This window comes from Mastomys coucha, unplaced genomic scaffold (assembly GCF_008632895.1).
Source record: "Mastomys coucha isolate ucsf_1 unplaced genomic scaffold, UCSF_Mcou_1 pScaffold11, whole genome shotgun sequence".
Taxonomy (NCBI): domain Eukaryota; kingdom Metazoa; phylum Chordata; class Mammalia; order Rodentia; family Muridae; genus Mastomys; species Mastomys coucha.
Genome location: NW_022196893.1, coordinates 14,506,454 through 14,527,756, shown reverse-complemented (window position 1 = coordinate 14,527,756; position 21,303 = coordinate 14,506,454). Strand labels below are relative to the sequence as shown.

The 21,303-nt window shown below is 50.1% G+C and overlaps 1 protein-coding gene across 3 annotated transcripts in view; it reads left to right on the top strand.

Moving 5' to 3' along the window:
• Window positions 1-21,303, top strand: part of Scube1 (signal peptide, CUB domain and EGF like domain containing 1) — a 127,162-nt gene that overhangs the window by 8,169 nt on the left and 97,690 nt on the right. For all 3 annotated transcript variants that reach the window (XM_031351199.1, XM_031351191.1, XM_031351183.1), the window contains exon 3: window positions 12,761-12,889. In XM_031351199.1, coding sequence (XP_031207059.1) covers window positions 12,761-12,889 — 129 coding nt within the window. The remainder of the gene's footprint in view (window positions 1-12,760; window positions 12,890-21,303) is intronic.

Sequence of the window (21,303 nt, the reverse complement as noted above, 5' to 3'; positions counted from 1 at the left end):
CCTGTCTGTCGCCATCCCTCCTCAGAGCCTGATGTCCTAGGCTGTGATGTCCCACATCAGTCCTCTGAGGTTGGCCCAGTCCTGTTGTTAGAAGGCAGTTACCAGCCCAGGGAATGTCGGGGAAGGCCTGCCTGAGCCTCGCACATTCTACTTGGAGATGAGGAAGCTGGGACCTGGGACTGGCGGGACCAGTGACAGTGTTTATCTAGGGAAACTGGGCTCAGAGAGCTCACTCTTCAGCCAGGTGATCCAGCAGAGGCTGGCTCTAGCCATCAGCCATGGGGTCTCAACAGTCTGTCTGAAGACTGGGGAGAGGAGTCCCAGGTTTCCTCACTTTGGAATGATGGAAGAGGCCATAGAGACCTTGGTCTCTGTTGCTGTTCCCTAGAGACAGGCTTATGACTGTGACCCACTAGGATCACATCCAATGGAATAGATGGGAGCCCCTCCCCTTTGGCGTCATCCATGGAGCCCCTCTCCTTGGCTCATCCCGTCTCTGCCAGAACACTTTGAACTATTTTCTTTTAAATCCTTCCATCCCTTATCTCTTCCTAGCAACCTTCATTTACCCCTCAAAATCCAGCTTCTTTCTACCCCAGGACCTTTGCACACTCTGTCTCCCAGTTCCTCTTCCCTTGGCTAAGTGGGTGCATCTGCATCTCACAGAGCCCTTTGATCACAGGCCTTTTGGAGGGCATGAAGGCCAGCCCTGCACCAGCCAGCCCCCTGTTCTGATTTAACCAGGCCTATTCGTGCTCCTTCTGCCAGAGGGGCAGGCTGGGGCCAGGAGTGAGCAGCTCATCCCCCTTAAAGGCTTCAACTCATTTAACCTTAATCACCTTGCTTTCATAGACATTTGCCGAGGAAAAGGGCCAAATTATAGCTTGAATTGGGTCTTACTAATCTTAATTAAAAGCTCTCATTTATAATCAGGACCAGGCCTCAAACAAGGAGCAAACCACCCTCAAATGGTTTGTTTAAATAACCGAGATCCCCACCCCCACCCCCCAGCCCCCACTAATGGCTGTTTAGTCTGAACCCACAGCGCACATTGCCCTTCTATGTGTACTTAATTTTTAGACCATTCATTCAAGTGGTTTATTCCTCTCGCAAGTTTCAACCCAGGCCCTTTTCAAAATGCTGTAATTAAAGCTCTTGGGGGAAATGAGATTTTGTTGTGGCCACAGTATATTAAATATATTACTATTTTCCTTTTGGGATGTGTGTGTGAAAAGAAAAAAAATGACAACCATCAGAAATGGCAAAATTAGCATGTATGTAATGGATGAAAACAATCACTTCCTGGATTTTATATCCCCAGGGGTGTCCTTGTCAATCAGTAAAGTTAGGCAGATTACAGAGCAAGTCATTAAAGGGTTTTAACCATACTCTTAATAATACACCCGGCCTTCATTTAGTTTATCATTAAGGGAAGGGAAAAAAAAAAAAAAGAACTAAAACCAATTGGCCTTCGTAGCGAATAACGGCCGAGGTCTTGTTAAGTCATTTCCACCAGATTATAGCACACTTTATTGAAACTCCAGGTAGAGTTATGCTTGAGGCAGGAGAAGGCAGGAAGAGCTGGGGACCTGGAGCTAGCCAGAGAGGAGGATCCTCCTCCCCCAACCCTGAAAACACGCAATTATGCTAATGTGTGTGCTGCTGGAGATGAAAGCTGGGACGCTGCAGACTGGCAGGCAGGAGGAATCTGGACTTGGAGCTCCCAGTTACTTATTCCCGGGTAGCAATTAGGTGGTGGTCTCCTTTCTGTTCTGTCCTATGAGAAACTTTTCATCATATTCCCATGAAACGCAGCTTAGAGGGGGAGGGTGTATTTTAGCTTACAGAACCAGGGTACAGTCCATCGTGGTGGGGAGTCAGGGCAGAAACTCAGGTAGTCAAGTCAGGTTCACACTCAAGAACAGAGAGACAAACGGCACCCCTGCTACCTGCTTACTTAGGGAGCAGCGAACCCTCTCCATGCTTATGCAGTCTGGGGCCCCAAGCCAGGGAATGGCACTCCTCACAATGCACTGGCTCTTCCTTCCCATGTCAGTTGTCATTTTTAGGACAAGTCTCCACAGCCATGCCCACAGGTCACCTTGACCTAGATAGACAGGAGCCCCTCATTGAGAGAGACTCTTTCCCCAGGTGATTCTCAGTTGAGACAAGACAACAGTTAAAACGGACCAGCAAGGATGGGGCAGGGGCTGGAGGGATGATGGCTAAGTGGTTAAGAGCACTCGTTGCTCTTGCAGAGGACCCAGGTTCGATTCTCAGCCACTACTTGGTGGCCCACAGTCTTCTGCCATGCCAGTTCCAAGGAATCCATCACCCTCTTCTGACCTCTGTGGGCAACAGTCAGTCACACGTGTGGTGCACATATGTGCCGGCAAGCAAGACACTCATACACGTAAAATAAAAAATAAAATAAACCTTCAAAAGCAAGGCTAGCCAGCTCTCAGTTGCTTGAGACTGGCTGCAGTCAATGGCAGTTTAGGTCACTGGGAGAGTTGTTGGGCCCATGACTGTCTGTAGCAGGGGACAGTGCAAACCTTGTGTACTTGGTGATTTGGTATTGAAGACAAGTCCCCTTTCAGTGTGGGAATCTGGTCTGGAGTGTCCAGAGTGTCAGCTAAGGGTCTCCTTGCTGTCAGTCAGACCTGGGCCCGGGTGTGTTTCCTGGTCATAACTCAGTAGTTAGCAAGAGGTTGCACAAGACAAAATGAGTTAGATAACCTTTAGTGGGACAGAGACAGGACTCAGTGGGGGTGGGGAAGAGAGTGTGGGTATCTACCCCTACCCTCGGTAGGAAAGACATGGGGTGGAGTGGGAGGTGCCTGGCTAAGAGACTGGAGTAGATGCAGGTCTCTGACATCATCTCCAGCTCTGGGGCCGGTGGATTGACCGCTGCTCAGAGGGGCTCACTGACTGCCCCCCCCCCGAATCCTGCAAGTAATGGGTCGTCTGGAGCCCTGGTTTCCTCAGTCTGCCTCCCTTGACAATGGGAGCAGCAACACCTGCCCCGGCGGATGCCCTTGAGAAGAGGTTGTGGAAGGAGCCTGGCTCTAGGGCGGTGGTTCTCAACCTGTGGGTCGTGACCCCCCATGAGGCTCACCTAGCAGGTACCCTGCGTATCAGATATTCACATTAGGTATTCACGGAAGTAGAAAAATTAGAGTAATGAAGTATCCAGGAAAATAATGTTAGGGCTGGGGGTCACCACAGCATGAGGAGCTGACTGTATTAAAGGGTCACAGAGTTAGGAAGGTTGAGAACCACTGCTCTAGGGGGTGTGGAAGGCGGCCTCGGCCTCGGAGGCTATGCATTGGGCTCTTCCCTTGAAAGCTCCTTTTCCACCTGGCTTCTCACCCCTTGGGTGTCCTGCCTGCCCCCGCCCCCACTTCAGGTGGCAGACCTTCCCAGTGCTGCCAGCAGGCCCTCTCGCCTCCCCCCTCCCCTTGGCTGCTTCTTATTACAGTGGCTGTATTTGTGTTTCCATCAGAGGAATGCTAACCAGAAAAAAACCATTATTTCTAAGAAAATAAACTGTGAGCTTGTTGGCCTTTGAGTGCTACTGAAATGGATATCGGCCTTCCCCAAAGGCCTTGAGACAAAGAGCGCCGGGGGCTTGTGTGTATGGACAAGGTCAGGGGGTCCCGAGGGCTGCCCTTACTGGCTCCTCCAGATGGATCCAGGCTGCAACCCTGGGAGGGATGGGTCTGCAGCCGCAGTGGTTGCCTGAGGCTTCCACTGGCCTCAGCTGGCTCTTAGCAGCTGCCAGGGCTCATCTTTCCCCATTCCTTCAAGACTCTCCAAAATGTTCCCTTCACTCAGAGGCCATAGGCCTCCTGCCTAGGCCCCCTTTCTTGGTGAAGGGGTATATAGAGCTGACCCATGTCGCCATGTGAGTCTCCCAGGCTTCAGCATGTTTACGGGGCTCCCTACCCTGGAGGTAACGAATGCTGTTGATCTTCAGCAGAACTCAACCACCAGTCCCTTCCCATTGCTGCTCCCACAGGCAGGCAGACCTGGACCTCACTGGACTCCTGTTGGTTTCTCCTGGAGGTCAGGCTGGTAGCTCTTTGGGGCCAGGGGCCAGGTTGCGGGCAAGAGGCCTGGCACAGGCAGAGAATGAGGGCAGGGAGGTATCCTGATTCCCAGTAAATACCATGGGGCATAAATCTCTGGTTGAGACATGGGACTGCCCTTGGGCGGCTTCATGCAGATTAAGGGCACTGAGGCCAAAGCTAGCCTGCTCATGTTGGAGTTTTGGCTCACTTGCCCCGTGGGTAGGGAAGTGGAGATGGTCCTTTCTACCTGGGCCACAGTTTTAGCCAGTTGCCATGAGGGTGATCTCCTCTGTTACTTCCTGTTGTTTTGGCGGGGGATCACGCCCTACAGGGATCTAGGAAGGAAGATGGGGAGCCCACCCACAGAGGTCAGTTCAATTCTGACTCATCAGGCTGCATGAAGGACCGAAGGCTGAGCAGGGAGCCCTGGGTCTCAGCTGCCATCAGCCCAGGCTTGCTGACAAGCTAAGTGCTCAAGACCTACTCTGTGGACCCTGTTACATCGCTATACCCGCCAGGGAACATAGACCAGCTCTCTGACCTTGAGCTGAGACCTTTGCTGGCACCTGTGTACCTCTGATGATCTGGGGGCTGGGGCTGGAGCCCCTGAAGGGTTTCAAGGTCTGCAGCACACTCCCTCCCGTCTTCCCAAAGGAAGGAGAGAATGTCTGGTAGCTCCTGGGATCCAGTGTGTAACAGGCAGGAAGGAGCATGGGGTTGTCTGAGCCTCACACCCCACCCCTCATTGCCACCCCCAAACACTGCCAAAGCTCGTCTTCCCTCAAGTAGTATTTTATAAGGTCTTGAAGCCAGAACCTGGCGAAAAGTCCCAAGGAGACTTTGCCTCTGTTACAGTTTGCCCATCCTTTTCCTAGTGGGAACACCCTTCTGATCTTGGGAGAACATACCCTACCATGAGCCCAGGCTGAGCAGGTGGCCTTGTTCAAAGTGAGCATCCTTGAGTCAAAAGTAGTGGTACACACCTGAAATGCCAATACCTGGGAGGTGGAGGAAGACAGAAGTTGGAGGCCAGCCTGGGATATGTAGTAAGGGTACTTTTTGAAAAACAAACAAAATAGAAAACGCTGTACACAGGAAGTGACCACCCTCATGGTCCCCCTGCATCCAGGTAGGAGCCAAAACAAGCCAGCTTGTCCTGCAGATATGTGCAACAGCAAAGTAACACCAGCTTTTCTTCGATTAAAAAAATAAAATGGTTATTGCATGTTTGTCTGAGGCATGTGGGGCGCGTGCCACGGGGTACTGTGCTGGAGGACTGAGACACGGTGGAGGCGGCTCTCTTCTTTCGGTTTTGTGTGGGTTCTGGGAAATCATGAGCTGTCCCCCCAGCCCTTTTTCTCTTTGTTTTCAAGACGGCTTTGTTGAGCTGCCGTCCACATACCGCACAGCTGACCCGTGTGAAGTCTGCAGGCTGGTGCCTTTTAGTGAATATCCACAGTTGCTCGCCACACAACCAGTTTAGAAATGCTGTATTTCTTAGCCTCCCCCCAACCCTGAGACCCACAACTCCCAGTAACCACTGGACACCAGTAGTACACATTCTGTCTCTGGGCTGGCCAATTCAGGAGGCACCTAGTATGTGGCCTCTTGTGACTGAATGATGTTAATTTTGAAGTCAGGCAGCCTGGCTCAGTTCCTGGCTCCATGCGCCTTAGTTTCCCATCAATGGATACCAGGGGTCCTTAACTTGGCATAAAGTTAAGAATGTTGGTGCCCACCTCTTGGAGCTGTCCTGTGTGCAGGGCCTGCAGTACTGCCCAGTGCTGTCCCACACATCACAGGGCCGGTCAGCCGGAAGCAGCAGCCCAGTCCTTGTCCCTTCAGCACACAGCCACTGCTAGTTGCACACATTCAGCTCCCTTCTGAGGCTCAAGCTGAACAAGACGCAAGTCCCCGTGGACTGGGAGCTCCCGATGTCACAGTGATGTTGGTGTCTATAGGTGAGGGGGTCTGGAGAACAGAAGGAGGGAGCTAGGCTAAGCTTCAAAGGGGGCAAGACACCAAATCCCAAGCCAGGGCGAGTAGGAGCCTGAGCTGGGTAAGGTGCTGCAGGCGTGAAAAACTGCCGAGTGTACTTAATGATGGCCAGAAGCCACTTGGGGCACTGGAAGAGGTCAGAGAGTAGCTGTAACCCCATGGTTATCTCAGATCTCAGAGGGGTGTAGGGAGACCCTCGCTGCCTCTGGCTGAGCCGTGGACCTTGTCCGCAGTTAGGAATGAGGACGTATATAGACTGGTGTTGGTTTTGCGTGACCTTTGACCTCTCCCATAATTAACTGCTGGGCCCACTTCTGGCATTGTCTCAATAGAAGGGAAATCTGATCGATGGATGCCAGGGGTCCTCAGAGAGCCGGTCTCATTACTCAGTCATTACAGACCTGGAGCTTAACCCTGCACCACCGGAGACAGGGGACTTAATCCTTCCTGCGAGGCAGAGAGACTACCTTCCCGAGAGCATAATTAGCCAACAAACCGGATTAAGAGTCATTCATCAATAAGGACTCAACTTCCTAAGCCATACGTCTCTCCCAGAATGGACGCCTATCTAAAGGGTGCACGGTTTTCCTAAAGCCACAGACAAAAGGGGGACAAGCTAGCGCCCAGTCGGGGACTGGGTCTTTGTTAGCAATGGGGGCTTCCCATCTGGGAGGAATGTCTACAAAAATGCCAATCAGGGGGGAGGTGGGACTTGTCAGTAATGGCCCCTGAGAGTGAACATGTGGTTGCTTTCGAAACCTTCCTTTTGAGGTTTTCCTGTCAGCTTTGATTTAAAAAGAAAAGAGAAAAAAATTATCTTAAAACAGTATTAAAACACAATGAGAAAGCGCTCTGATTCATTGGGAAAGAATCTTCTAGCACCTAGACACCACAGAATAAATATATATTTTATAAGGCAGTGAGAATCAATTTTGAATTAAATAGGGGGGAAAAAACATCCATCCTCTTTGGGGTCCATCCCAGTTGCTGGCTCAAGACCCATCATAGTGGGATGGTGAGTAAGCTAACATTTTAATATAGGAAAAGAAGGGCTATGTGACCTTTGAAAAAGCCCATAATGTACGGTTCTTGTGTTGTTTGTTCTGCTCTGTTGGATGCTGAAAACTATCCTTTACTGGAAACAAAGTTTTCATTAAAAGAAGGAGGGCAAGATGGCTCACAGAGTGAGGGTGATTGCTGTCAAGCCTGATGACCTGAGTTCTATTCCCAAGACCCCACAATAGCAGAAGGAAAACACAAACTCCTTCAAGTTGTCCTCTGACTCCTATGTGTACACACACATACACACACACCAAATGTTATTGAAAATTTTATCACCTGCACAAAAAGAAATTAATTTAATAAAAATTTAATCACTAAAACTTTTTAATTAATAAACAATCTAAGCAGAAGGGAGAACAAGGTAGGTAATGAACCAATAGCCCTCACCCCTGCAGCGGGAGTTCCCCTCTACCCTCCCCGACACCACCCTGTGTCTCGAATCCAGGCATACTGGAGATGGACTGCTCACACCTTTCTCTCAGTGACCCTTCCTCTTGGTGAATTTTTGGAGGAGGAGACTTGTTCTTCTCACCCTCGCGCACCCTGAAGATGTTGCTCTAACAGGAGGAGACGAAGGAAGAGGAGGAAGACGAGGAGGAGAGGGTGGACTTGGATGCAGCCACTGCCCGAGGGTCTGGGGCGGGGGCTGAAGCCATTCCTCACTAACGAGGGACCGGCGCCCACTTCCCAGATGACAGTGTCGTGCGGCTCTGTCTCTGCCATCCTAGGCTGGCTTTCCTCTACATGCCTGTGTTTGTAGGGTATCTGCATGCAATTAAAAATCTGTGTCTTAGAAAGAGGCTAGGGAAAGGCTCAGTTGGTGCAAGCCCGGGGACCTGAGTTTGATCCTCAACACCTATAATGGCCAATCAGAGTAGTGTATGCCTGGAATCGCAGCACTGAGGAGATGAATACTTGGGGTTCACTGGCTGGCGTCTAGACTGAATCAGTGAGCTCCACCTGCCATGTGAGACCCTCTCTCAAAGAATAAGGTGGAGGGCTAGTAGATGGTCCAGTGGGTAAAGGCACTTGCCACACAAGTCTGAAGACTGAGTTTAGCTGCATGTTGTAGACATGGTAGCTCTAGAATTGACTGTGTTTCCTTCTCTGTGGAACCCAGGAAGCTTACCTTTTGTGACTGGGCTGCGATTACCTGCTGTATCACTGAACAATGTCAGCCCATCTCATTTGTTCTTCTCTGTCTTAAACTTTTTTTTTTCTTTTTTCTTTTTTTCTTTTTTTTTTTTTTTGTGGTTTTTTGAGACAGGGTTTCTCTATGTAGCCTGGCAGTCCTGGAACTCACTCTGTAGACCAGGCTGGCCTCAAACTCAGAAATCCTCCTGCCTCTGCCTCCCAAGTGCTGGGATTAAAGGCATGTGCCACCACTGCCCGGCTGTCTTAAACCTTTATTTCTGAAAACTGTATTGTATTTATTTATTTTTAAGCTGTTTGAAGGAAGTGAGTGATTGAGTAGAGGGAAGATTGGATGGATAGATGGGTGAATGTTTGCATGTTGTACATGAGGATGAACAAGTAGGCAGGGTGTATGCATGTGTGTGTGAGTGTATGTGCATTAGTGTGCGTGTGTATGAATGTGTATACATGTGTGTATGCCTGTGAGTATGTGAATGTTTGTGAGTGCACACGTGTGTATGCGTGTGTGCTAGTGTGTGCGAGTATGTGTGTGTGTTTGTGTGTGTATTTGGAGGGTGAGTGTTTGAATGAATCTATGGATGGGTGGTTAAACATTTGGATGGACATATGAGTGAACAGGTGTATGGATGCATTTTTTTTAGTTAATGGGAGGACAGTGTACGACCAAATAAAAAGATGGACGTATGAATGAATGGATATGGATTTGAATATGAATGAATGTTTGCTTGGGTAAATGGATAGGTTTATAGGTAACTGGTTAATGGAAAGATAATTCAACTTACATATTAAGGTGAGTATTTTTTGGCATAAATAGATGAATGGGAGAGGTGCTGAGTGGGAATTTGGGAAGCTATGCCATATGTGTAGAGACACATGGATAGCAAGAGGAAGATAGGTTTGGGCCGAATGACTGTATGGCTGGCTGGCTAGTGACTGAGCGGATGGAAAGGCATGTACATGTATGTGGATGGAGGAGGAGCCTGTGGAAGGGCAGAGGGGTGAACAGCTCTTGGGTGGCCAGGTAACACTTTCTCAGGACACAGTAGAGATGTGCTAAGGATGAAAGCTCGTATGGAGCCTTTTGCCCTTGGCTGGCCTGTGCTAGACCGTGTGACCTAGGAGGAAGGATGTGCGTGTCCTACCTCCTACTATGTGACTTTGAGCAGTCCTCTGGCCTCTCAGCACTTCAGTTTGATCAGCTGTAAAAAGCAGCTCTCCATAGGACTGCACTGAGGTCTGGAGGGGCTCTTGTTTCAGGAAGGCTGGCTCACTGCCCTTTAAGGGGCACCATGAGAAAGGTTATTCTTGGCACAGAAGTCTATTCGCTCAGTCTGGCTGGTTCAGAGGCAGATTCTGCCGGAATCAGGCCAGTCACTAGCTTGCAGGGGGGCTGCTGGGTCATTCAGTCCAAGGTGATGCCCATGCTGGTAGACCGTGGAAGGAAGCCTATTACTATGTTAGAGAAAAGCCACACTTAGGTAACCACAGGAAAGCCAGATGGACCTGTGCCTGTGGCTCCAGCACTTAAGGGGAATGGTGAGGGAACAGGGTAGGGTTGGGATAACTGGATCCTTGGAGCTGACTGGGGATCCAGCCTAGCTGTCCAATCAGTGAGCTATGGGTTCACCAAGAGACCCTGTCTCAAAAAAAATAAGATGAGAGCAATAGAGAGAGACAGCCAGCGTTGACCTCTGACCTCCGGATGCTCACTCACACATATGCGTACACTTGCACAGACACATAGGTGGAACACACACACACATGCATGCACACACACAAAGGAAAAGGAAAAAGCCATTCTTGTTATCTGCGATGTGGAAGGAAAACAATATTGTCTGTGAAGGGAAATCCCAGAGCTGTGTAGTGTGGTGAGTTAAAGCCAGGATGTATTGCCTCAGGGATGTAGATTGAAGACCTAGAAGATGAGTTTAGAATGATGGGTGCAGGACTCTGAAGGACCAGGGCTGCACGCAGAGCCTAAAAGCAATGGGTGTTCCGAGGTAGTGATAATACTCGGCACGCTTTCCACAACCTAAAGCCTTGCATCTTGCTTTAATGTTATTTTAACTACTAGGTATATTTAGAGTCAGGGTTAAAGATGACTCAGACAGGTTGTGACTCAGTTCTCTTCCCCAGATGGCACAGGTGGTCACTGCGAGCAGGGCACAGCATCATGACCTTTGTGGACCCCTACCTTGTTCGTCCCTCCTCTGGCCGGCTGGGTAGTGGGGTGGACTCATGCATCTGATCTTCTCACAGGTTTTGCTCCTTGGGGGTGTCTGTGCTATGCTTAAAGTCTTCCTAGGAGAATCAGAAGTGAGTGAGCTCCTGGATTTCCAGGCTAGCATTCCTATACTATACTAAGCATCAAATGTGCCGTGGCTCCCCCCTGTATACCAGCTAGTGCAAGTGTGAGTCTCTAGGATTTCTCTGCCCTACTCCAAGCTTGGGGTCAGGCTCCTCCCACCTTCCACTAGAACTTCAACTCAAACTTCCACTCCTGGCAGATAGGGGAGGAGATGCTTCTGGTCTGGGAAATGTTTCTTCTGAATCACTTTCAGCTCAGCTATGGCGTGCTCCCTCTGTACAAAGGTCACCCTAGAATCCAGGAAGGCTGCTCTCAGTGTAACTAGAAAGCATTGAGCTTCGGGAATATTTGCAAGTGGTGTGGCCAAAAACCTAACAAAGGTGCCAAGCCCCGGACCATGGCTGGTGGGGTCATTCTGTGCCTGGAAGCCATGTCAGGCCTGGAAGCCAGAGTCATGTTTCACCTCTTAGAATCTCACTTGCATCCCTTCTAGGTGTGTGGCCTTCGGCAAAGTTTTATCTTCCCTGTGCCTTCCTTCAGTGCCCTGAGCCAGTGGACCGGGGCTGAGGTCCCTGTCTCAGTTAGGGTTGCCATGGCTACGATGAAACACCTTCTGTACCCATAGCAAGTTGGGGAACAAATGCTTCTACATCATAGTCCATCACTGAAGGAAGTCAGGACAGGATCTCAAACAGAATGGGAACCCGGAGGCAGGAGCTGATGCAGAGGCCACGGAGAGATGCTGCCTACTGGCTTTCTCCTCATGGCTTGCTCAGCCTGCTTTCTTATAGAACCCAGAACTACCAGCCTAAGGATGGGTCTCACCCACAGTGGCCTTAGTGATTGAATCAATGTTTTATAGGCTTGCATACAGTCCAGTCTTATGGAGGCGTTTTCTTATTGGAGGTTCCCTCCTCTCAGATGACTTCAGCTTGTGTCAAGTTGACCTGAGTCTAGTCAGCACAGTCCCTGTAAGGACTTTAGAGATAACAGCATACAATCCAGCCATCCCTGTAAGGACTTTAGAGCTAACAGCATACAGTCCAGCCAACTGCCTGGGCTTAGAAGCAGCTCATTGAATGTTAACTAGACATGTTCTTATTCTTCTTTCTGGAACCCCAGAACTTATAGCCCTTTGACCCCTGCTGGGAAATGTTGAAAAAGGACTTAAAACAGCAAAAAGAATGACCTTTACAAAAGCTATTGACCATTGTTTATGAGACAGAAGTCTTTGTTATAACAAGGAAGCTGGAGCAGCTGAAGGCCAGGCCTCGGGCCATAGGGAAAGCAGTTACTGGGGTAAGGGGGTAGTGGACATTCTTTCATTCCAGAGATGACACTTCCCGGTGATGTACAGAGTTTATTTTACTTGGTCTCCCTGCTTCAAACGAGTTAGTTTTCATGGATATAAAAGCTCCCCATATGTTGGTAGTGTTGACAGTCTTTAGAAAGAGCCAGAGCCAGGCTTGACTCTTACCTGCTTCACTGTGGCAGGAACTGGAAGCCCCACCCCCAACACGCACATAAACCAACACAATGTGACTCTTCTGAAAACTGGTTGTTAGCCTTGCTGCTGAGCCAAGGGTGTTTCCAAATAATTCTTCAGTCCTCCCAAGTGTATTTTATTGACTAGCTGTTGAGTTATCCCCTGTTCTAATTTCATTTCTGATGTCATGGTTTAAAAAAGAATGCTGTGACAAAAACCAACTTATGGTAAAAAGCGGTGTCACTCTTGATTACAACTCCAGGATACAGTCCACCATGGTGGGGAAAGCAAGACAGGAACTTCAAGCAGCTAGTCAATCCACCCACAGATTGGGGCAGAGAAAATGAGTGCATGATGCTTGCTTGCTTGTTTGGGCTCTGCTTGATTTCTCCACTCTTGGCCAGCTCAGAACCTCCTGCCTAGGGAATGGTGCCACCCACAGTGGGCTGTGTCTTCCCATATCAATTCCTTAAGGCAACGCCCCACAGACACACCCACAAGTGAACCCAATGGAGACAATCCCTCCTTGAGATTCTCTTCCCAGGTAACTCCAGGTCGTGTCAAGTTGACAATTAAAGCTGTCAAATTCCCTAATAAGTCCTATCATAGTGGCTCTTGGTAGTGAGAGAAGGAACCCAGGCTCTTATTCTGATGCTTCTCATGTCTCCGTGCTTGCAGACATCGACGAGTGTGAGAATGACTACTACAATGGGGGCTGTGTCCATGACTGCATCAACATCCCTGGGAACTACAGGTGCACCTGCTTTGATGGCTTCATGCTGGCCCATGATGGACACAACTGCCTGGGTGAGTGGTGAGGCTGAGCCTTCCCCTCTGGGCACAGCCTTCGTATTTCTCAGTTCTACCATGCAGACTTGGGGGACTGTGCAAAGATACACCTTCCTCTGGCTCCCTGTGGTAGTTTGTCAAGTCGCCATAACAAAATGCCGCAAACCATGTAGCTTCGATGGCAGAGGTATTCTTCCTCGTTGTTCTGGAGATCAGGCACAAATGGCTGCCTTCTGGTGCTTGTCAGCCCACACACGCTGTGCGTGCATGCATCTGGTAATATCTTTCAGAGTCCTAATTGCTTCTTCTTTTAAGGACACCTGGACCAGAGATGTGTCTCAGTTCGGGGCATTAGTTACTTTTCCGTTGCTGTAATAAAGCACCATGACTAAGACGACTTACTCAAGAGTTTATTTTGGCCCCCCGAGGAATAAAAGCACATCCTAGTGAGGAAGCATGGCAGCAAGCAGCGGCCATGGAAACATGGAGGCAGGAGCAGGAAGCTTGTCAGCGGTCGCAGCTTCAATTGCAAACACAAAGCAGACAGAAGAAACCAGAAGTGGGGCCAGGTTAGAAGCTCTCTAAGTCTGCTGCTGGTGGCACGCTTTCTGCAGCAAGGCTCCACCTCTGTAACCTCCCCAAAGAGTGCCACCAACTGGAGGCCAGGTGTTCAAATACATGAGCCTATAGGGACGTTTCTTTTCTTTTTGCTTTTTTCTTTTCTTTTTTCCAAGACAGGGTTTCTCTGTGTAGCCCTGGCTGTACTGGAACTCACTCTGTAGACCAGGCTGGCCTTGAACTCAGAGATATGCCTGCTTTTGCCTCCTGGGTGCTGGGATTAAAGGTGTACGCCACCACCAACCCAGCTCTGGGGACATTTCTTATTCTAACCACTACAGTTCAGAAAGCCACCAGCCACCAAGCCTAATGACCAAAATTCAGTCCTTAGGAGTCACGTGGTTGAAGGAGAAAGCCAGCTCCTGCAAGTTGCTCTCCGATTACTACATGTGTGCTGTGGCACACATACACACATGTGCACACGCATATAGAAATATACATATGCACACACACATATATATGTACACATGCAGACACATACATGTACACACATATACAGGCACACGCAAACAAGTTAATTACTTTTAAAAATTAAGGACATTTGTCATATTGGAGTAAGTCCACCCCAATAGCTCCAGTTTTTACCTCTCTGAATCTGTCTCCAAATATAGTTACATTTTAAGGTAATATTGTTTGGAGTCTTTTTGAGGGAATACAGACCATATTCCTACATACCTCCCACTGTCCACAGTTCAAATCTACTTTGAGCCAATTATACAAAATTTATGTACGTAATTATTTCGGGTGAATAAAGTTGAGAAAATGTAGAAAACAGTGAGGAAAAATGGCAAGTACTGCTGGCAAGCCTCCCGTGGTCCTCTGTGTGGACCGCCTCCCGTGGTCCTCTGTGTGGACCGCCTCCCGTGGTCCTCTGTGTGGACCGCCTCCCGTGGTCCTCTGTGTGGACCGCCTCCCGTGGTCCTCTGTGTGGACCGCCTCCCGTGGTCCTCTGTGTGGACCGCCTCCCGTGGTCCTCTGTGTGGACCGCCTCCCGTGGTCCTCTGTGTGGACCGTCTCCCGAGGTCCTCTGTGTGGACTGCCTCCCGTGGTCCTCTGTCTGCCTCTGTGTGTTTTGCTGTCCTGTGATCAGATGTCAGCATGATCTGGTCCCTTTTGCATCAGGCACACATCAGGCATTTTCGTGTGGCCTCTTTTTCAACCCGGTCACTCCACCAGTCAAAAACGGTGCTAACAGCCTGAAAGAGCTTCTTGGGGTTACCATGACAAAGGGATGAGCCGGATGGCTTACACAAGAGAGGTCAACTCTCACACACCTGGAAATGTTAAAAACCCCAAATGGAAGCAGGGTTGTTTCTGTCAGAGGAATGTGGGTAAAGTCCTCCCCAAGGCCTTCCCCCCAGCCTCTGGTCACTCAAGAATTCTTAGGCTTGTAGACAGCATTTCCTCATGTCTTCACATTGTCTTAGCACCACAGGCATTCTCAGGGTCCAGGTTCCCTACTTCATAAGAATATCAGTTATACTGGATGAAGGCTAGCCACAGCTGCCTCTCCCCATCCCGATGATCATCTGACAAGCTGGTTAAAGTTGCCATCTTGGCTGGGTTCAGATTCACCGTAGGAACCCCCGTGAGCGATATTCTAGATGAGGTTCATTGAGGGGCCATAGTAAATTTAGGGGTCACCATTCCATGGGCTGGGGTCCCAGACTGCACACAAAGAAGGAAGGGAGCTGAGCAGAGGCTTTTGTCTCTGTGTCCTGGCTGTGGACAAAATGTGACCGGCTGCTTCCTCAAACCCCTGCCGCTGTGACCTCCTGACAATGTCCTCTCCTAAACTGCTTTAGATCATAGAAATCAGAAAAGTAGCTGGCACAGAAGACAGCCAAATGTAACTGATGCAACCATGTAGGCCATTTTTCCTCTGGAGGCCACACTCACAGTTCTGGAGCCAAGGCCTCAGAATCTTTTGAGGAGGGGACATGGAGGTGGTTCACAGTCTGTAACCCAAGGGACAACAACTAGTAAACCACATGTGGCTCTCAGAACAGACCCACCTATCCCCAACCATCTTCTGCCAGGAGCCGCAGGAGCATAGCCCTTAGATTAGGAGGGCTGGATGTGTGATTGACAGGTGCATGGCTGTGAACAGGTCATAGACCTGTGTGTGTGTGTGTGGGGGGGGGGGGTCTCTGTCCCCTGTCCATGGGAGAAAGCTATCACAGCTGCTAGTCTCTGAGAGATATGTCTTCACAGGGCCAGTGTGCCACTATGTCGCCAGGCTGAGTGAAATGACGGTCTAAAGCCAAAGGGCCTGAAATGAGTACAGACTTAATGGTCAACCAGCCAGCGTTATTTTTACTCATGTAGCTCAGCCATCTCTCTGCATTTGCCATGAGTATCCAGAGTGAGTCTGGGTAGAAAAAGTTTTCTTCTCTGTTTCCCTACGTGGTCCTTTAGAATCCCTGCCGCAAACAGAGCTGAGGGCCTGAAAGATCACTGGGATTTGCTAGCCTTGCAGGCAGGAATTTCTAAAAGGGCCAAGCAGCCCCTCAAGGTGCCAGCTGGCTTGTCAGTACTAGGTGGAAGGGTTCAATACCCCGACCGCTTGGGCCTCTCCTTCCTAGTGGCGTGTCAGGCTGAGAGCTCCTGTCTGGTTTTGTTTAATGCGTGTTGGGGCTCAGATGAGCTCATTATGGGAAACAGATCTGTGAACATGTAATTACACCCCAAAGAAGTGCCAAAACAGAGGTCTGGGCAAGAGTTAGTAAAGACCAGAAGGGCCTGTGAAAAGCTACCCCTGGCTGGGGTGAGGCTGGGGGGTGGAAGTGGGATTGCCAGGGCTTCAAAGAGGAAGCTCTCAGCCGGCGCTCTCTCTCTCTCTCTCTCTCTCTCTCTCTCTCTCTCTCTCTCTCTCTCTCTCTCTCTCTCGGAGGGGGAAGACATTGGTAGGTCTGGGCACATTGTGAGTAGGGCTGCAGGCAGCTCCTTGAGGCTGGGCTCAGGGACTGCAGAGCCAAGCAGGGCCTCTGACCAGAGACCACACAGCTTTGACGGTGCCGCCTCCAGGTGAAATGTCATTTATCCTTCACCTGGTGTGTGTGCTGCTTCCCACGCTGCCTCCCCAGTTGTCTGCTGCGGAAAATATGGTTCAGTAAAAAGAATTGTTAGCAGAGGCACAACTCACCACTGTCCCCAGGGTGGGAGGTGGGGGCACCCTGCTAGGAGCAAGCAGCATCACTTGGTCCCAGGGGACAGACCTGGATGCTGTTGGTTTGACACTAAAATCCTGGCTCTCCAGTTCTGAGCTGTTAAGTCTTTGTTCAGTATCTTCGCTTCTCTGTGCCTCAGTTTCCTACCTACAATGGGAAATGTGTCATCCCTGCCTCATAGGGCTTGGGTGAGGGTTCTGTGAAATGACAGATGTAGGCAGCAGAGCATCTGACACCAAAAATGTCACCGCATGGGTCAGATGCTCAGCCACCCGTGGAGATGTATTATAACAACAACTCCCAGGGCCAGGGCTCACGGTCTGTGCTCCCCAGACTCCCTGGCTGGGGCTCTCTGTTCTTTTCTGTGAAGGGCTACCCTTACCCCTGCTAGGGCAGGCACCCCCCACCCCCACCCCCATCCCACCAGCCTCCAGCCTGACGGTGACGCCTGTACGGGTCTTTGTTTTAACCACACTGTTTTCCCTCCGGATTCTTTTTACACTGCTGGATATGAAAGACCTAGGCAAGCGCCCTCTGCCCCCTCCCACTCCGAGCACGGATCCTGTGGCAGCTGAGGGCAGATCTTTTCTACAGGCTTCTTTTGTTTGGTCTTTTTCCTTCTCAAGAGAAAACTTCAACTCGGAGGAATCAGGGCCTTGGTTGCAGCCAGCTCCAGACCAACCGTGTGACCCCCGGGGCTGCTTGGCTGAACTTTTAGAGCCGCTGCCTTACATCCTTGAAGCGCATTAAGAATAGATGCCTGGGAGTTGGGGAGACAGCTCAGTTGGTAAAGTGCTTGCTTTGTAAGCACAGGAACCTGAGTTTGATCCCCAGTCCTTACACTTCAAATCTCGACAGAGCAGTGCTCGCTTGTCATCCTGGGAGGCAAAGATGAGAAGATCCCTGGGATCTCTGGCTACCCAGCGAATACTTGGGGAGTTCCAGGCTAGTGCCTGAGAAATGGCACCACAGGTTGGCTTTCGGCCTTCTCAGGCACATGCACCATGTACACACACGCACGCACACGCACACATGCACATTCCACGGGCAGGGAAGACGCCGATGTCAGTGAGAAATGAGCTAAACTATAATTAAGGAATGAGCAGGGTTGGGCCATGGAAGAGTCCAACGCAGACTCTGATGCCCCCACTCTCTGGGAATCTTAGAGCCTGGACCCAACTCCTTGGGCCCTTCCTGCCTTAGTTGTCACAGCTATGCAATGCTCTCTAATACCAGCCTCACAGGAGTGGTAGAATGACTAAATCTGGAGGAGACCTGGGGCTGGATGTCACCATCATGTCCTGGCCAAGTTTTCAAGCTGGGAGCCCACCTCCAACCCATGGGGCGCATGTGATTTCTCCCCGATGGAGTCTCGTGGTGTCGCCATCACAGAGGGAACTGTCAGCAATTCAAATCAGGGGATAGCACATAAGCATCAGTATTTGTAGTGAGGAATCTTGGTGCATACGTGATCATAGCGCCTGAGAGGCATGCGTGATCCTAGCACCTGAGAGGCGAAGGCAAGAAGGTCAGGTGTTCATAAGGCCAGCCTGTGCTCTGAGCAATGCTGTCTCAAAAAAAAAAAAAAAAAAAAAAAAAAAAAAAGACATTTTCCATTTTCTTTTCACTGTTGCTTGGTGACCGTTGCCCTGCCCCCTTGATATTTGCAAGACAGGATCCAAAGGAAGGCCTGCTTCCAATATAACTATAATCCCTCCGTGATGGCGAAGCTCTCCAGCTCTTGACACAAGTGCCCTCTTAGTGACCTGTAGGCCGGATATGACTTCTGAATTCTAGGACTCCTTGCACTTTTGCAAGCATGGCAGAGTCTGTTCCTCTCCTCCCCCTTTCTGCCCCTCCTGTGTCCGACACTACTCTGAGCATGAGGGCCCCTAACCTGCTGGGGGGTACCGGCCTGTGCCCCAAAGCAGCTGCCCTACTGCTGTGACTCAGACATAAGTGTCATATGTCCCTCTGAGAATCCAAATGTCAGAGCCGTTTAGACAGGACATGTTAGTGTTTCAGTCACACAGGGGATGGTCTGGAATGGGGTGAGGGAGGGAACATGTTCTAAGTAATCGTGTGCCCCTCGTGGACTCAGTCTTCCAGAAGGAGGCTGGCATCTACAAAGGAGACAGAACAGAAGCCCTAAAACTGTGATGTCCAAGGTGGGGCACCCCTTGCCCACACCTCAGTGTGGCACTGGAGGGGGTTGTCTCCAGGTGTCCCCCCCTGGTGAGAGTGTGAAGTCCTCACACACTCCATTACTCGCTCATAGAACTTCCTGCTGTCTACCAAAGCTTCCGGCACAGAGTTTTACTCCCAAGGCTTGCAGGGTCAGCTGGGTTGCTAGAGGGTCCCCTGTCCACACTGTTGCGTGTGGATCCGACACCTCTGCTCAGACACCAAGCCACAGCCTACTCCACTCCGGGAAGAGTTGTGCCTGGATGTTGTTTTGACTGCAGGAGTCTGGCTAGAGAGCCTTGTTCCAGTTGTGGAATCTGTTGAGTTCCTTGGGCAGGCGGCAGGGGCAAAGGCCTGACCATCTTAAAGAGCAATGGAGGGAGCTGAAAAGCACCAGGAGTCAGCCAGAAGGGAGGCTGAGGGCCGAAGGGTCACTTTCCTGTCTTGAGCGTTCCCAGGTTCTGTTCTTTGGAGCAGGCGAGCCTGTTTTCTGTGGAGATGGCTTGTCTGTGACCAAGGTCCTGGAGGGGAGCCAAGTCTGTGCTCTGGAGAGTGAAGCCCTCTCTCTATTTGACATCTTTATTGAGGAATTTCTCAAATATAACAGAAAATGACACCAGAGGGACTAGAAACCGGGATGGGATCTCACTCAGCCCGGAATGGCTGCCTTTAGCCATGTAATTACTTGAAATAGCAGTTCAGTTTCAAAAATATTATTTCAAACTCGGTGCGATCGGCCAGCTGAGCAATATTTAGGCTAATAGAATAAGATTTTTTTTTTCATCTTAAATTAGAACCAGCAGCGGGTCATTTTTTCCCACCTCCACAAAGCAAGGCTCTCTTTCTCTGAAAGCCATCAGTTCACTTAGCCAGATGTCTTCATCCTTCATCTTTACTTGACTCACTGAAAAATGTGTTTCTCAAGTTGCTCACAGCTGGAATTTTGGACTGGCCCCCAGCACTTTGATCCCCGTCGAAGAGAAGTTATTTGTAGTCGCATCCGGCAGACAAGCTGATTGATTAACCAGATGGCTGTGTATCAGCGGACACATATTGAGCACCTACTGTGTGCCTCATCCTGTACTCAGAGGCAGTTCTACCTAGGCAAGATAAGGGGTGCGTTTCTGTACTGTGAGGCTGTCCTGTTTTAGGTTTGTGTTCTTTCTCTTCTCCCCCACACTATCCACAGGTAGACATTAGCAGTCTCATCCTAGAATCTAGGACCGAGACGGGAGAAGCCACGAGTACCAACCCTTACAAATGAGGAAACCTTGACTCAGGGAAATGACCACAAACGCCAGTAAGAAGCTCAGCTAGGACCAGACTCAGCATTTGTCACTTCAAGACTTGAGCCTGTGCCTGCTGATATCTCCTGCCCCTGCCCCACGGCACCTAGGAAAAGCTCCAGCCCCAGAAAGGAGACCAGGGTTAGAGAGGCTTTCCTGAAGTTCTGTGTCAAGCATGCACCCAGTCCTGGGGCCACCGAGTCTGTTCTGTAGTCCCAGAAACCTGCCAGGTCAGGCAGATAGTGGTGCCAAAGGTCAAGAGAGCACTTCCTCCCCGAGCTGAGGGAAGTGATCAATCCCTTGCTCATGCATCTCCTACCCCATGTGGCAGTATATAGCCCAGTTTATCCAAAGCCCTGATGCTTCCCCAGGGCACCCAGCTCACAAGGAACTCAGCACAGGCCCCTGCCTACACCTCCTCTCATGCTGCACCCTCGCTCCCTGACTGTGCCTCCAGACCTCTCATATGTCTCTGTTCCTGACAAGCTGCCTGTAGAGAGTTGTAAAATGACTGAACACAAGGATTTGCCACCTGGACACAGCCCTTGCTCAGCTGATCTCTATGCTGTGCATGCAGGTGCCAGGGGTAGAGAAGAATTAAGTGGAAGCCCTCCAGGGCCCCAGGTCAACACATGTATCCATGGCAGTGGAAATGTTTAACTTGCTGCCCAGTGTTCAAGCATTTGTGTAGGCACCAAAGTTGTTCTGCATTCCTACTGTGTACCCACTGGCAATACAAGCAATAAGGGAAATTAGTAATGGGCTCACCCTTCTGGATTCACATAGCAGGAACACAGACGACAGCATGTGAACATACAGCTCAGCAAAGTAGCTCAGTCGGATCAAATCCACCCAAAACAATAATGATAAACACAGAAAGTGCCCAAGGTGGGGGGCACCATCAGCTAGCCAGGGGGTGGAGGGGGGGGTGACCTGCCAGACCAATGGGTTTTGATCATATTGCTGCATGAAAATGACACCACATCAAGTGGCAGGAAATACCATCGTTCTCTGCCTGTAGGTTCCATGGGTCAAGAACCAGGAAAGTCAGGAAAATCCAGTCTCTGCTCCAAGGTGTCTGGAGACTCAAGTGGAAGATGTGAAAATGGAGATGACGGACCTGAGGCCAGGAGCTGGAACCATCCGGAAGCTTCCTGGCTCGTAGCCCGTGGTG